Source organism: Cupressus sempervirens, chromosome 9 (assembly GCF_028749045.1).
Source record: "Cupressus sempervirens isolate cs-2001-9-10 chromosome 9, ASM2874904v1, whole genome shotgun sequence".
NCBI classification, from domain to species: Eukaryota; Viridiplantae; Streptophyta; class Pinopsida; order Cupressales; family Cupressaceae; genus Cupressus; species Cupressus sempervirens.
This window is the reverse complement of record NC_143126.1, coordinates 418,162,371-418,178,468: the sequence shown is the minus strand read 5'-3', so window position 1 is coordinate 418,178,468 and position 16,098 is coordinate 418,162,371. Positions and strand designations below refer to the sequence as shown.

Here is a 16,098-nt window from a genome sequence, read left to right as displayed (position 1 = left end):
CAGCTAAGGTGGATAAGTCGACTGGATTTCTATTTGGCAAATCTTCTCGCAAAGCATTGACTGATACAGTGAGAGATGTTACTAGGAACCTTAATGAGGAGTTCGATAAACAAGTTTGCAACCAGTCAGAGGTTTCAGTTCAGTCACAGGAAGAAGTGGTGAAGGATATTACGCTGATGGATAGTAACTGTCAACTTGGTACTCAAGTTGAGACAGTTGTATACAGGCTGCCAAAGGGCGATGTCTTAGGTACTAGGATGGTTTGGTTCCAACAGGCAGTGACTACAACATAGTGGGTTCAGATGATGATTATGAGGATGTTGTTGTACATGATGGTGAGATACCTGGCAGAGATGAGCAGACATTGAGCATTCATGACTTTGCTGAGAGAGAGTACCAGGCACAGTTAGATGCTTCGTCATATGAGGTTGAGACTGGTAGTACTTCACAGGATTTGTCCAACCAGCTCAAGGTGAGCAAAGATAGTATTGTGACTTCATTATCTCATCATGACAGAATGCAGGATATGATAGAGGATCACATCCAGATGATTCAGTTACAGGGTCGACATAAGAGAGTTCAGGCAAAGTCTTCTTGTGTTGACTTACAGGTGATTAGGGAAGGAATGGGAACGATGAAGTTGAGATATTTACATCTTCTATCAGATCGTAACCATCTTCTTAGCCTTCTCGGAGACTATTTAGATGCCTTGAGGAGAAAGGAGGAGGAAGTTGACAAGCTTTCTCGCAAGCTTGAGGACATTCGAGCTTCTTGGATGAATATTCCATTGGCATTACAGGACTGGGAGAGACATGGGAATGAGCATGGCATGGAGCTGAGCTTAGTTTCATCTTGCACTTCTGATTCTTAGTTTTCTGCAGCAGGCGGATCATATGTGGTCGTTGATAATGTTGAGAATTCATCTTGCATTCACATCCAGGATATAGGGACAATGTCAGACAGGTATGTGGAGTTAGTTGGTATTGGTCATATTACTCAGGTGAGGAGTTTGCTTGAGTTACCAGCTGATTCTAGTTTACGGATATGGATTCGAGATTGTTATATTGGCGTTTGGGATGTCAACTGGAGATCTTTATCATTTTTTGGTAGCAGTGATTGTTTGGGTGCTATCATGGATTTGATTAGCAGATTGCACGGTGTTGTCTTTTCTTATGCCAGCAGCTTGTTCGATGTTGGTATTAGTTTTTATACACCGGTGTTGGGCTTTGTTCATATATCCAGTCAACCATTCTTGCTGGAATGTGTTGATGATCTTTCATATTTGGCAGTGTGTACAGATGAGTCCCAGGATCATATTGGCCTTGATGACATCCAGGAGGATGCAGTGGGTAGTTTTGAAGATTTAGCTTCCTTGGCAGTTTCTTTTGGTACAGAGGAGTTGGACAGCAATGCTACAGTTTTTGATACTCCGTATGTTGATATGAGCTTTGGAGTTGATTCGCAGGATATGGTTGGTAATACTCTAGAGACCAGTAACTTTGAGGATACTCCCTTAGACAGTGTGCCAGAGGAGGTTTGTAGGAGACAGTCTAGCCAGTGCTATCATGTGTCTAGTCAGTTGAGAGTTAGTGAGCAAGACATTGCTATCGCTTGCCAGCATTTCGATGCTGCTCGTCAGTTGTTAGCAGTTTATGGATGGGGTTCTCCTACTAGTGATGAGCAGGGAGGCAGTTATCTTTCCTTGATAGAGATCCACTCTTTATGGGAGGCTATTCGGATTCTGAGACAGAATTATATGCAGTTGGTAGCCGACAGAGATTATCTTATGGAGTCGGGGAGTACAGCATACGATGCATTGTTGGCCAAGGAAGTTGAGGTGAGTGAGCTTACTCAGCAGCTCGAGGGGACTTCTGAGATTCTTGAGAGTACACAATTGGCTTTCGAGGGGTCACAATTTCATTTGGTTAAGGTGACCATGGAGTTAGAGCGACTACAGTCTTTATCAGATTCTGTACAGTCACAAGCTGTGGTGTCTAGTGATCCGAGGATGTCCATGGTCGAGATTGTCAAAGACAGTGGAGATGGGGATGCATCCATCCTTGATACTAACATTGGCATATTAGGTTCGTTCCCACTAGAGTCAAGTTCAGTTGAGTTGGGTGCTGCAGCAGATTGTTGTATGCCTGACATGGTGGTGGCCTCTAGTACTAATGGCACGAAGACTAGAGATGTTGTATCAAAGATCATGTGTGATGTTGGTGAGCCGACAGTTGGCATGGTTCCTGCTAGTAATACTACTCCCTTGGCGATGTCTTCGGAGGTAGTAGTCAGTTCCAACTTGGTTAGTGATCGATTGCAGTTAGTTTCATTTGGATTGCAATCTGAGCCACTGACTGAGATTGGCGCATTCTATCGGCATTACACTGTGAGGTATGTTCATCAATTTACCTTTGATGACCATGTTGATGAGATGATGATACAGAGATGTACTTTGGTTCCTAGTGCTTGTCATCAGTTATGGGACGGTTTGACGCCTCGAGATGAGAGTTGTGATGAGCATGACATGGCGATAGGTTTTGCGGTTGACAGCTTGATAATACACGACTTAGAGCAGGAGTTTGGGAGTGATGCTTTAGCAGTTGTTGTTATTGATTCTACTCCTTTGGCTATAACATCTCCTGACTTAGCTGGTGATCAGTCACAGTGGGTTGTATCACTTGTTCATGGTGAGCTGTTGACTGAGGTTGGTTCTTTTTATCAGCATTATATTGCAGGGTATGTGCATCAGTTAGCATTTGATCCTTGTGCTGAAGAGTTGATGGCAGGCAAATTTGGTTTGGGTTCCATTTCTTGCTGTTTATCTTGTGATGTCTTTTCACCATCAGCAGTGCATGGGAGTTATGGCTATGAGACAGTGGCTGGTGATCTGCAGAGTTGTGTTGACTGCAAGAGTTGTTTAGTGTGTGGATTCTCCATACTTGGTACAGTTTCATTCAGGAGCGTTCACCATTGTTGCAGAGTTGGATTCTACATTCCATATAGGCCAGTGGGATGCGTTGATGGTATTTACTGTGTTGGCAGTTGTGATTTTGGAGTTTGGTTGAGCTGTAATTGTCAGTTTGATTATGGATTCCTCTTGGTTATATTGCAGAGGATATTACAGGAGCCTGTGTTGATTGATAGTAGTATAGTACATGACTACATTTGGGATCCAGGCGGATTGATTGGTTTATTGTTCAGCCATTGCTTGGGGACAAGCAATTTCAGGAAGGGCGGACTGTCATGTCCCCATTTTGGAGGCAATTTGATTTAATTAATTAGGTTGTCCAAAATAATGAATATTTTATGAGGATGACTAATTAATTATTTTAATTAAATAAGTGGTATTAAGTTAATTATTTATAAAGTTATCAAATAAATAAATATTAAAAGGTAACTTTATATTTAATTAATTTAATAAAGTGACTTGAATTATAAAATATTTTATAAAGTCACTTAATAGATAAAACAAAATAATGTTCTAGAAGCTTCTGGAGAAAGTGGAGGAAAAAGAATAAATAGGCACCCCGAGCTTCATTCTAATCATCTAGATTTGTTGTTGTTGATGTTGAGGTTTGTTGATGTGCATTGTGGAGCCTAGGGTTTCTGCAATAGTCACAACTGGCCATTGAAAACGAAAACTCTCAATTGGTACGCAATTTTGAGAGTGTGAAATATCACTTGAATTATTGCAGCTGGGAGGAAGATACTTCAGTCTTCTATTTGTGCTACATTGAGAAAAAATATTTGTGGCCATTGAGAACGAAAACTCTCAATTGGTACGCGATTTTGAGGGTGTGAAATATCACTTGAATTATTGCAGTTGGGAGGAAGATACTTTAGTCTTCTATTTGTGCTACATTGAGAAAAAATATTTGAGTACAACAAGCAGTTTGAAAAAGCAGGTCAAAAAAGCAGTTCGAAAAAGTAGGCCGAAAAAGCAGGCTGAAAAAGCAGTTCGAAAAAAGTAGGCCGAAAAAGCAGTCCGAAAAAAGCAGGCCGAAAAAGCAGAACCGAAAAAGTAGGCCAAAAAAAGCAGTCCGAAAAAAGCAATTCGAAAAAAGCAATCCGAACAAGCAAATTCGAAAAAGCAAAGAAAATTATTACAGCCATCTACAATCAGGGGCGGCCGCTAGAGAGGCACAACTTGGGCACTTGAGAAGGTTATTTTTTGTTCAGTGGTATTGCAATACATCTATACTTTAAGGTGACTTCATATGCCAGGTTCGATGTGTAATTTCATAGTTGCCTTTCACTATAGAGTGCTATTGTAATTGTCATTTCTTATCAGACCTATCATTCATTAATAGATACATCATTCATTTTTACATTCCTCACAATGGTATCAGTAATCCATGGCTTTAGTTGTATTTAACCATGCATGTGATTAGCGTACTGCTGTAGGGGAGTATTGAAGTTAGATATTTAGTGTTGCATTAGTTTTCATTGGCAGCTGTAGGTGCATATTACTTTACCAGCAATCATCATATTTTGATATCTTTGTAAATGCCAAGAGTCTTGGCTAACTTAGTATGAATATTGTATTGGACACTCATTCTCAATTAAGGAGATACAATTGCTGGTCATTAAAACTGTCTTTGAGCATTAATATATCATTTTTTATCAGCCAGTTAGCTTGCATACCAACTGTTTGTTAAAATACCAGTTGGCTGTAGGTGATCATTTTCATGATTAGAACTCATATATGTATTGAATATTGCCAAAATTAGTTGCATATTTATGTTACGTCATTGTTTAAACAATTTGGAGTCTTTTGTAAGCATTCTCTTTGAGGCAAATCCAAACAAGAATCACTGCAGCAATCTGAAAAATTATATCAGTCAGAGGACCCTTGCTTGCAAAGTGTTTGACGAAATGTCAAACAACTGAAGTATAAAGATTTTTGGTGTTGGAAGAAGTTATAACCTGTTGGGGTTATTACAAGTGGTATTAGAGCTTGCTTGCAAAGTGTTTGATGAAATGTCAAACAACTGAATTAGAGAAGAATTTGGTGTTTGGTGAAGTTATAACCAGTTGGGGTTATTACATGTCTGCCACATCCCTGTTTACCAAATTAAATACGATAATCAACAGTTTATGTAACCTCTAGCATTTCAATTGTCTCTAGAACCATGGGACAGCACTCCAAGTGTATCTCTTTGGTAGGCTTGGAAGTAAGGTCATTTTCACTTTCAAATATGCTATCTTCGGTCATGCTCAATGCCATTCATTTAATTATCATGACATTAATTTTCTTTTGACATCAATGACGATAGTTCCAACCCAGAGACATTACACCCAGCCCTGCTTTGTGGGCTAACGGATCTTTTTAGTGACAACCTAGCCAATCCATATGTAGATGCCAACAACCTAGCATGACATGATGTTCTGGAAGCCACAGCCTTGAACAACCCTAGAAAAATCCAGAGGCCCAGTTCACAGATCACCATCTGCACTCATAACCTGCAGACCCGAAATGGGAACACCAGTTGCAGTAGTGAAAAAGGTATGATTTTGGGAGGGATGGGAACATAAACCATTACATCTTCTGTTTTGTGATAAATGTTGGCCAGGAAATTGTCAGTGCTTATAAGTAGATTTGAACTTTGGCAGGTTCACATATTGCAGGTAAACTCCATAGTAAACTAATGGTGCAATGTTCACAGATTAGTGGATTTTAGACTACTTGTGTTGAACCTAAAAAGTAATCACATGAAGAAGTAAGTTGAAAGAAAGTACAGAATGATGGATGAGAAAAAATGATTTTGATTTATCTGTATCAGGAAGCAAATTTTTTTTTCATCAGAAGTGGGCCAAAGCCTAGATTAGTTATTATTATTTGTTTTAATTAATTATTTTTATGTGTTAAGCTTGAGTAGACTTGAATCCAAGACCTCCCACATAAGAAGCTCACTAGTTACTGTTGTGTTGTAGGCTCTTGCCTAATCAGGAAGCAAATCCTGTTCCAAGAACTAATACTTCAATTTTTTTTTAATGAAGTTGTAACTGCGAAAACTAAAAGCTGGTAAGTTCTCAATAGTCATTCTGTACCAAACATAAATACATTAGGCAAAGCTTCAGAATAATGTTATATCCAGACGCAGTTGTGGCTGTATATCATTTCTATTTTGTAGAGCAAATGAGTGCTATGATTGTAAGCTATATGGAAATATTTATATAGGTAATGTAAAGATGGATATAACTGGGTTATCAATATCACAATTTGGTTTTGTTGGATTGCATATGTAATGTTTCCTTTAAACTAAAACTTAGTCTGCTTCTGCTGCCCCTTGATATGGCCCCACTGCATCCCAGTCAGCTGCAAACTTCTCAATATTCTAAGTTGCTGAACTGTAGGACTTTTCTGAGCATTTCCTGGTATGAAACATACCGGAATCTGATTCTGAAATGAGTCACTTGTGGGTATACATCTGGGATTTTTGTTTTAAAAATCCCAAAATTAGTGATTCTAGTTTGATCTTTTGGACATCTTTAAGATCTAGACTGCTGAATAGAAAACTCTGAACTTATCTATCATGAGATTTCGGCTTAATGTTTTTGGTATAGAAACCTGAATTTAAATTAGAACAGTATGTTTCAAAATTCGAAGTTTGTAATGGTTTTGTTTAGCATACGTATAGGTGTATGGCATTCTGAACTTAACTCTAAGATAGATCAACACACACATGCTTACGTACAAAAAATGTACCCAACCTACATAAAATTATGCCTTACCAGCGTTTCATACCCATGTATCCGTATCTGTTCCCGTTCTCAATTTGACAATTTAGAAATATTTTTGTTTCTTATATAGAGTGCTTGATCATGCTCATTCAATAGCTCCAAATGGTTGCCTACTCTCTGTCTTCTTAAGTATTATGTCAAGTCCCTTTCATCACTGGAGATATGTTCTGTAGTGGCTCATCATATACAGTGACCTGTTTACAGGTACTTTACCTGTTTTTATCCATTTCATTGCGATGTATGACTTCAAATGTCCTAATAATTTACCGAGGACTTTCTTAATGTAGCATTTCTGGTTTTACCTTTTACCTTTTGTTACCACTGAAACATTTAGGTGGTTTTGACAAACCCTTTTATAACGATGGCCTGCCTTTTACTATTAGTGGAATTTGGATTTTCTATTGATTACCTTCTTGGAGTGATATTAGGTAAGAAGTACTAGAATTTTTTTTCTGCCATTTGGTTTTTGGTTGTTGTCAGATCCCATCAGATCCCATCTGCATCTATTTTTATGCAAGTATTATCATTTCATTGCAATCAGTTTTTCTGGTGTCCTAATCATGCATGCACCTGCTTCTTCATGGCTTATCTTCTATTGATTCTGAGAATGGCATGGAATCAGGGGTACTGCATTGTTTGCAAGATTGGGCCCACAGACTGCAATTACCTTTCTTGTCTATGAGAGGATGAGAGAGTTTTCTGGTATGAAAGCTTTGTGACATTTTTCATAAGAAGAAAGCCTGCATCGAAATGGCTTGCTGCATCAAATATCAACAGTAAGTCCAAGATTTGTTTCCTAAAACCAGACAAACATAACCTATTTGTTAAAAAATATTTTTTATGTAATATTTATTTCATCAATAACAAAGTTGCATATCCTTTCTTAGTTCTCCTTCAAGGAGAAACTAAACTAAGCTTGAATTCCTTCCTTGTAGCACGGGACAGCTTACCCTTTTGAAATCAAATTGTATCAACTCTTGCCAAGAGAGATTTGTAACAGTATAAATGAACTATTAACCTCCATTATTGTTACCCGCTGGGAAAATATGATTCCAGTTCTGCACTAATGTTTTGTTCATTGGTCATACACTAATTGTGGAATTTGGTAATCTTGGTTCTTTTTGTGTTTAATGTTCTGGACTAATGATATAGATAAATCCGTTTAATGTTCTGGACTGATGATATAAATATTTCCGTTTAATGTTCTGGACTGATGATATAAATATTTCCACTTAAAACATTTGCAGAAAATGTAAATTCTACTATTTCACTGGAATAGTCTTTTCCAATGCTAGGTTGGTCAAGAAACTTGCGAAAGGAAAACAATGCATACATAGACATTTTAATAGCCCCAGAAGTTCAACTGATAAGTTTGTTTTTCACTTTCCAAGATGCCATTTGCTGATATGACCAAGCTTATAGTGGGCTAACCTGTAAGAGTGTAGCTGTATATAATTCTTGATTGTTTTGATTGTTGAGTATTCTGGTGTCTAGCGGATCCACTTGTCTGTGATAGGGTCATCTAGAGTGGAATCACAATTTACAGTTTTATTTTACCTCCCAGCAAATAACAGTTATTTGGAACACTTATATCTACTTATTTTCTCAACACAAATTTCAAATTTCCACAAAGAAATGCAAACATATCTCTTAAGACAGCTTGCTTGAAATCTTAACAATGTTGCAAGTATCTAACTAAAATAATAAGCTTGTAGTCTTTTAATTCATGTTTCAATTCACTTATAATATAATGCTCTGTTGGATTGTGATTCTGCAGTTGGCCCCATAGGGCCTTTATAGCTTTTTGTTTGCCATCTCATGTTTGACATTGGTGTTACCAGTCAATATTTGCTTTCTGTTCTTTGTTTCTGGTTGACTATTATTATTTGTTGATACTCATGCAGTATTAACTCTTCCATCATTGTGTTTAAAGATACATGTACATATTGTAAGAAACTCACTGTGGCAGTTTTATAAATTAATGTACTTGGGGAGCTATGCTTGTATGCATCAATAGAAGTATCGAGAATATTTGTGAATTGTGGCACACTAATATACACCAAGAAGACTGTTGAAAAGACTTTCTCATACAAAGTTGTCTGAGAACCCTCATACATCGGTATGGTTTCTTACTAGCACCATAATCAAAAGGTGCTTATGAATCGCTATATGCAAAAATGAATTAGTAAAGAGTTGAGAGAGACATGAAGTGAATTTAAATACTACACAAGACTCTGGTTAAGACACAACCTTGCAAGGTAGCCTCTAAACCTCATGACAGTTGTAATATCCCTAACTGGATATTTTCCCAAAACCCTTGATGGAAAATCAGATTTTTTTAAACAAATATATATTGCAACTTATATCAGATTTCACCAGAAAAAACTCCAAAATATTATTGCATTAAATCTCCAGTAGAGATGCATTCTCAGAATTAATACTTCATTCAAGTTTTTCAGTAAAATAACCCAGAAATCCAATCATAGATACAAAAACTACAAGAAGATTGGATAATAGAAAAGATGGAACCTGAAATATAATGTGAAACACTTGCACGATGTCTCCAACTGACAATGGGTTTCCGTCCACACCCATGGTTGAGGGTTTCCATCCTCCCACCCTTTTAAATATGAACCTTTCAAAAATAACTCTCCAAGAGAGAAAGTGAAACTCAAATGCGAAAACCAAGCATGCTAGAAACGATTTCCTTCCCTTTTAAGAACAGATAGGTGACTCTTTCTAATTCCCCCTTTCTGTTTCTTTATTTCCTTTTCAAAACAATACTTTTCCCCCACTTAAGGAAATAAAATGCCCACAGATAATGACATGACATCAACAATATGAGTTTCAATTATAAAGCCACTTTACAATAAATCAACTAAATCTCCACGCATTGAAATCTCTAATCAAATGGACTCAAATATGTGTGTGATAGCTAGTTGGAAAGACCTTGAAAAGACGCTCCTAGTCTAACCCTGAAATGCCTAGAATATTGAGCCCGCTGGCTTGCTAAAAATAGTAAGTGTCTGGAAACCCCATCGAATCAATCTTAATTGGTTAACAGTTGAAACTGCCTAGGCCAAGAATTGAATTGATCCTAGAGAATACTCAGTTAACTTGTAGGACCAAGGCAAAATGGGCTAATAGCATAATGAGAATCATTGTCCTAGAAGAGGGGACATGATAGTCCTCCCTTCCAAAAGATTGTTTTCCCCAAGCAATCCACATCTGTATACTAGAACCAAATACTTGGATCCCAAATCTACCACAATACTACACTAGTGTAAACATCTTCTAACCCCAAAGTTATAAAACAACTCAGCATGAACCCAAACACCAATCAATTGGATACCAAGAATCCAAAATAGCTCAAGTGTATACTCAATTAGGACAACCTGCCATGTGCTACTATCATAAAATAAAATGCTATCTAAAAACTGAGTACCTCACTCTAGCTGTAATTATGCACACCTATAATATCTCAATGTGGCAAGAGCTCAATAGTAGACCAATCTCCATTTAGAATGGAATGGAGCAAATCTTTCCTCCCAACTCCCTGATCCATAACCATCCATGTTAATGCTATACCTGATCCTAAGTGCACAACTGTGTGATGTCCATGCTATAAAAAACTAGATCTAGTAATACCTTCGCCAATGAAGATTATAATACCTTCTCAATTGACACTATCAGCAAGCCACTATGCTAAACATGGTGGGGCAATCTAATAGCATGTGGCACAAGAGAGAACATCTCTGTAGAGAGCAACTAAAAAAGCCAAGATGTTATGCTTCCCTTAATTGTGCAAGTATATATATCATACCCACTATCCAAATCTCGCACATAGGAGGAATCCATAAAAATAAAAAATAGGACCATGAAGATCCTCAAGCTCTTGTTGCACATATTTGAACTCCTCTTCACCATGCTCGAAGTGGCAAAGCCCATTAGTGGACCCCACCCAAGCTATATTGCTAACTCTATCTATAGTCAGGTCCCAAAATAAATTGTTCTCACCTCCATCATCCATAAGGAGATGCAAACCACTTGAGGAATCTACAAGCCCGCAACTACATCCAACCTCTACAAGACCCCAATGGATGTGTTGACTTTGCAAGTAGCCTAGCTAGTGGCAATTGACACTATAATCACCTTATTAACTTGTATTTGCATGACACATCTGAGACATATAAGTAAGCAATCCATTTAGATACATATTGCTATAATGAAAATTGTTTGATGCCCGTGTAAGTAATCTCCCATCACTACTTGATTCAAATACTTGCAACCTCTATTACCTTCTTTCGAAGATGACAAACCTTCATCCCACAATGTATCATACAATCTTAGATTCACCCACACTTGTGCCTCATCAGATCCTCTATGTGAGGATCAAAAGAAAAATGACGAGCACTCCTCATTGCATAGTCACAACAAATAACTCCAATCTCCATCAAAGACTCAAAGTGTAATTTGGCCCTTGAAAGTGGATGAACGTTGCTCAACCCGATCAACCCTCGTGTTATCATCACTGACAACCTCCTCAATGGTCATATATGAATGTTGGATTGAATTAGAGCACTACTCATTGCATAGTCACAACAAATAACTCCAATCTCCGTCATAGACTCATCATGAAGTATAATTCGGCCATTGAAAGTGGATGAATGTTGCTCAACCCGATCAGCCCTCGTGCTATCATCATTGACAACCTCCTCAATGGTCATATATGAATGTTGGATTGAATTAGAGCACACCAAATCTAATTTCTGATTTAACTCAACAATCTAATTTTCTACTTCATGAAATGCCACTAAAGTAGCCTCAAGGATGTCTTTGGCATTCATGAGCTTATATTTACATACATCTACTTATGGTTCCTTCTTCCTCAATGCTTCTAAGTAAATCTGTGCAAGGTCAAAAGAGATGATGACAATTTGAAAGGTGTAGGTAATCTGATTTCATAGTTTGCAACACTTTTTGTATTATTAATAGATGTGGAAATTCCTTTTTTAAGTCCCATTTGTTTCCTCTCTAATTGTTCCTTCCAAGACTACTTTTCAAACATTGTATGTATTTCATCAAAGCTTGATAAAGATGTGATAATCTTATGCTCAGTCACTTTCATTTGACTCTCTAAATAAGGGGAACTAGTAGGTGTATGAGATACGTCAAGTGCATATGAGGTGAGAGACTGTGTTTCATCACAAAAGGAGTCCATTCCATCTATAAAGACCATTAAGTCTAAATCAAAATCAGCATCAACACTCACATAAATGGGGAATTGTCATCATTGGCTCATTGGTCAACTTCCTTACATTGACTATCAACATGCTTATCAAGAACACTAATGCAAGAAGCCTTGTAAGATTGATCTACCTCCAAATTGCCTGTTAACAAACCTTTGCCACTATTAACATTTATCCTATGATCATGTGAAGGTTGATAACTGGTAATTGGTTGTTCTTTTTCCAAACCACTTGTAACTTGAATTTTGACTGCTGAAAACTCCCCATGCAAGTTTTTTCACCTATCTTTTGCAAGATCTTGGGCCAATTCATAGTACTTTTTCTTTGCCACGTCATTCCTATTTTGAAGATTTGGATGAAAATCCATGTAATCAATGAAGGGTAAATCTCTTTGAACTTGTGTTGGAAGTTTGTTATACTCATCATAAATGTTGAGTGTTTATACTCTTATATCATGTTCAAAATTTTGGGTTAACTACTGTTGTAGCTTCATAAGATCTTTCCTAATTTTATCCAGGCCCTGTATCTTCCTCATGGCTAGATACTACTTGTTTGTAGGTGTGGACAAAATATTGTTGTAATCCCTTCCCCATTAAACGTTGGTGGTTTTGAGTCAACTGATTTTTGTGCATTGCTAATTTTTCAAACACTTGTTTGTAAAGAAAATCAAGATTCTTTACAATATAAGTATAAACATAATGACATAATTTTCTTGCATTCCACTGGTTTCAAGTAATTCCTCATTATGGTTTGATCTGTTTGTTCTACCACTTGGGAAATTTCTCAGAATGGGCAACTTGCTTATGAGTTTTCACCCAATGTTTGATACACCAATGATAGAGCTTAGTATTTATTCAAGAGATTAGGTACGATGTTACAGTTACAAATGCAATTTCATATTATGGTTTCAATTAACTTGAGCAACAACATAATAAGCGCCAATTGTTGTTTCATACAGTTCAAAATTGACTAGATGCAATTTTAAATTAAAGTGGGATGGGTACTATTCCAACCTAGGGATGCAATCAAGGTCCTTTCTCCACATGCGACAAAAGACGCTTAATACTTGAATGCCAATACCCACATCCTCCCAACGATTCACTCCTATTAGAAAATAAAATTTAGCATGTTTTTTGTTTTTTATCCATGTTTTATGGATAAAGCTTCTTTTCTTAGTGTGTAAGCTAACTAAGGAATACTTCTAATTTTTTTAGTTTTATTCTTATTTTTCCTCTACTTTATGCTTTGAGAAAGCCTATATTATTGTAATTGTTTCATTGTAATTAATGAGAAGTTTCATTTGTGTATCTTCTTTTCTAAATTTTTCTTTTCTACAACTGCATATTTTGTTCTATCATTCTAGCTAGATTGTTTGCTAGTTAAGCTTAAATTTAACATGGTATCAATGCTCATGGCTGTTAGAAAGGAGAATAAATTTTTTTTGTTGCGGTACTGGAGAAATTGAGAGCTTCTAAAGACTGGAATTTTCAACCTTCGTTAATTTTCTATATTGCTATTTTAAATGGAAGCCAAAGATTTTGCTTCAGGTCAAAAGTAGAGACTGTTACAAGCTAGAGTTGTGGTTGCACCAAAAGATCAACTTGTCAATGCCCAATGCAACCACTAGACTTATAGAACGCAGGAGGCGGTTAAGCCATGTCATGAATCCTGAAGGGGAATGTTGGCAATTAGTTTGACAATCCCTCTCAAGCATTACTCGAGGAGATTTGAACCTGTGACTAAGCTTTGATACCACATGTTACAAGCTAGAGTTGCTGTTGCACCAAAAGATTGACTCGTCAATACCCAATACAACCACTAGACTTATAGAACACAGGAGGTGATAAAGCCATGTCATGAATCCCGAAGGGGAATGTTGGCAATTAGTCCAACAGAGACTTGCATGGAATAGTAATGACAACAGAGGTTGAACTGAATTCTATTTGTCCATCACAAATAAGCCAAGATCATGCTTTTTTTGCATGAGTTTTGCCTTTATCTTCTTCTTAGTGACACACAATTTCAGAAAACATGCCATGCCTTTCATTTCAAGATTTTCGAGGGTTTTCTACTATTAGTGTTGATGCTTCCTTGGTTCCCCAACTAATCAATTTTGTAGACAATTGACACCTGTATTTTTAACTAGCAATATATTTTTGTATGGTTGAGTAGTATTGTTCAGGTCACTTGTATAGATTTATGTGTCATCTACATCCTTAACTGATAGATGTTTTGCCTTTGTTTGCCAAATATTCATTGTTTGGGGGCTTCTATGCAGATTATTGCCTTTTGTATCTTGGATTGATTGATATTTTGCCTAGTTTTTCATTTTCTCATTGTCCGAGTAGTGTCATTGGGGGCACTCATGTAGATTGAATGGTTGAGTAGCATTATTCGAGTCACTTGTACAGATTTATGTGTCATCTACGTCCTTAACTGATAGATGTTTTGCCTTTGTTTGCCAAATATTCATTGTTTGGGGGCTTCTATGTAGATTATTGTCTTTTGTATCTTCTTTTGACTGATGTTTTGCCTAGTTTTCCATCTGCTCATTGTCCGAGTAGTGTCATTGGGGGTACTCATGCAAATTGATCATGATTTTCATCCTGATTTCAAAGGAAGTTTTTCATTCAACGCTATGAGAGTTATCATTTGACAGTCGTGCACACTTTTCTTGTCTCAAAAGATGCTTTTTCTAATGCATATTTTGAGGGGTGATTTTGTTCTTGCTAGGTTTCCCTCTTTCCTCTTTCTTATTCTTAGGCGTTTGTGTCCTTAGTTAGACTTAAGGGGGGTGTTAGAAAATAAAACTTAGCATGTCTTTTCTTAGTGTGTACCTAAAGAATGCTCTTTTTTTCAAAAAGGAATTTTTTTTTTCCAGTTTTATCCCTGTTTTTCCTTTGCTTTATTCTTTGAGGAAGCCTATATTATTGTAATTCTTTCATTGTAATTAATGAGAAGTTTCATTTTTCTATCTTTTTTCCTAAATTTTTTCTTTCTACAGCTGCATATTTTGTTCTATCATTCTAGCTAAGAATATTTACTGGTTAAGCTAAACTTTGACAACTCCTAGTCTCCCTTTCTATTCTAGTTCTAATGACACCTATAACCTGCTTTGAATACCCAACTGCTCTACATAACGATCACAACAGAGTCTCCAATCACTACTTTTGGTGGTAATGCTATGTCACTGACAATAACCTTGAGTAATGTTAATTGCATAGGAAAGTCCTTCAACAATAACAATAGTCTAGAATAATCATTCTTCAAAACCTTTGGTTGGACCTTTGTTTTATCAAAACATACCTATGATATTTCTTCCCACGAACTGTAATAATCTCAAGAATAACAATTTTATGACCAGATAGAATTTCTTCCAAATTGGAATAAATGGTCCCTTCCTCTCAACCACACAACTCCCATCCAGACACTCACACGTGCTATTTTTGCAAATCCCAGTCTTTTTGCTAATTGGTATTTATTGAGTTTATTGGAACTAAAATTCTGAACACTTTGCAATAGCTATTGATGTTATGTAATTCATGTATTGTTGAAATGCTCAAAATCCCAATGCTTTAACTATCAATGTTGATCTGAGAAGAACTTGCCAACTCGATAATGACAAAACTTTGAAAACTTGAAGTAAGACCTCTAAGAAACCAATATTTAATCTGTAACCTTTTTCAATAAGCAATACCAACAAATTGTTAGCTCCAACAATATTAATGCCAAGTAATTGGAGAGTTGTCGTCCAATGTTTGCTAAAAACCACAGAATCGACACTCGTAACCTGCAAAAAGTTTTGGCCATCCTTAAATATCATACACTAAGGGGAAAATTATGTTTGGAAAAAATAAGTCAACTTCGACTATTAGCACTTTTAGTCTTGGAATGAAAGTTTAATGTGTGATGTTTAAGTTGTTCAAAAATTCTGTGATGCGAATGTTCTGCTCAACCTAATATAATAAATTTATTTTCCAGACTGAAAGTTTGGAATCAATGAGCGCCCAAGTGGTCTCTTCCAAATATTTTGTCCAAATTTGCACCGGATGATGTTTATTGCCTTTGAAATTATAAGGCTTCACTTTATAAAACCCAACAAATT

General features: G+C 36.7%; 1 protein-coding gene across 11 annotated transcripts in view; it reads left to right on the top strand.

The window, feature by feature from the left end:
* The window catches only part of LOC149539079 (Mitochondrial substrate carrier family protein), a 159,732-nt gene extending 151,921 nt beyond the window's left edge, over positions 1-7,811 (top strand). For 4 of the 11 annotated variants that reach the window (XM_089800434.1, XM_089800433.1, XM_089800428.1 and 1 more), the window contains one exon: positions 7,367-7,811. In XM_089800434.1, the coding sequence (XP_089656560.1) occupies positions 7,367-7,463 (97 nt within the window). In that variant the 3' untranslated portion in view covers positions 7,464-7,811. Of the gene's footprint in view, positions 1-5,934; positions 6,026-7,366 lie in introns of all 11 variants that reach the window. The other 7 variants (XM_089800427.1, XM_089800431.1, XM_089800436.1 and 4 more) reach the window with 4 other exon arrangements.
* The last annotated feature ends 8,287 nt before the right edge of the window (positions 7,812-16,098 follow it).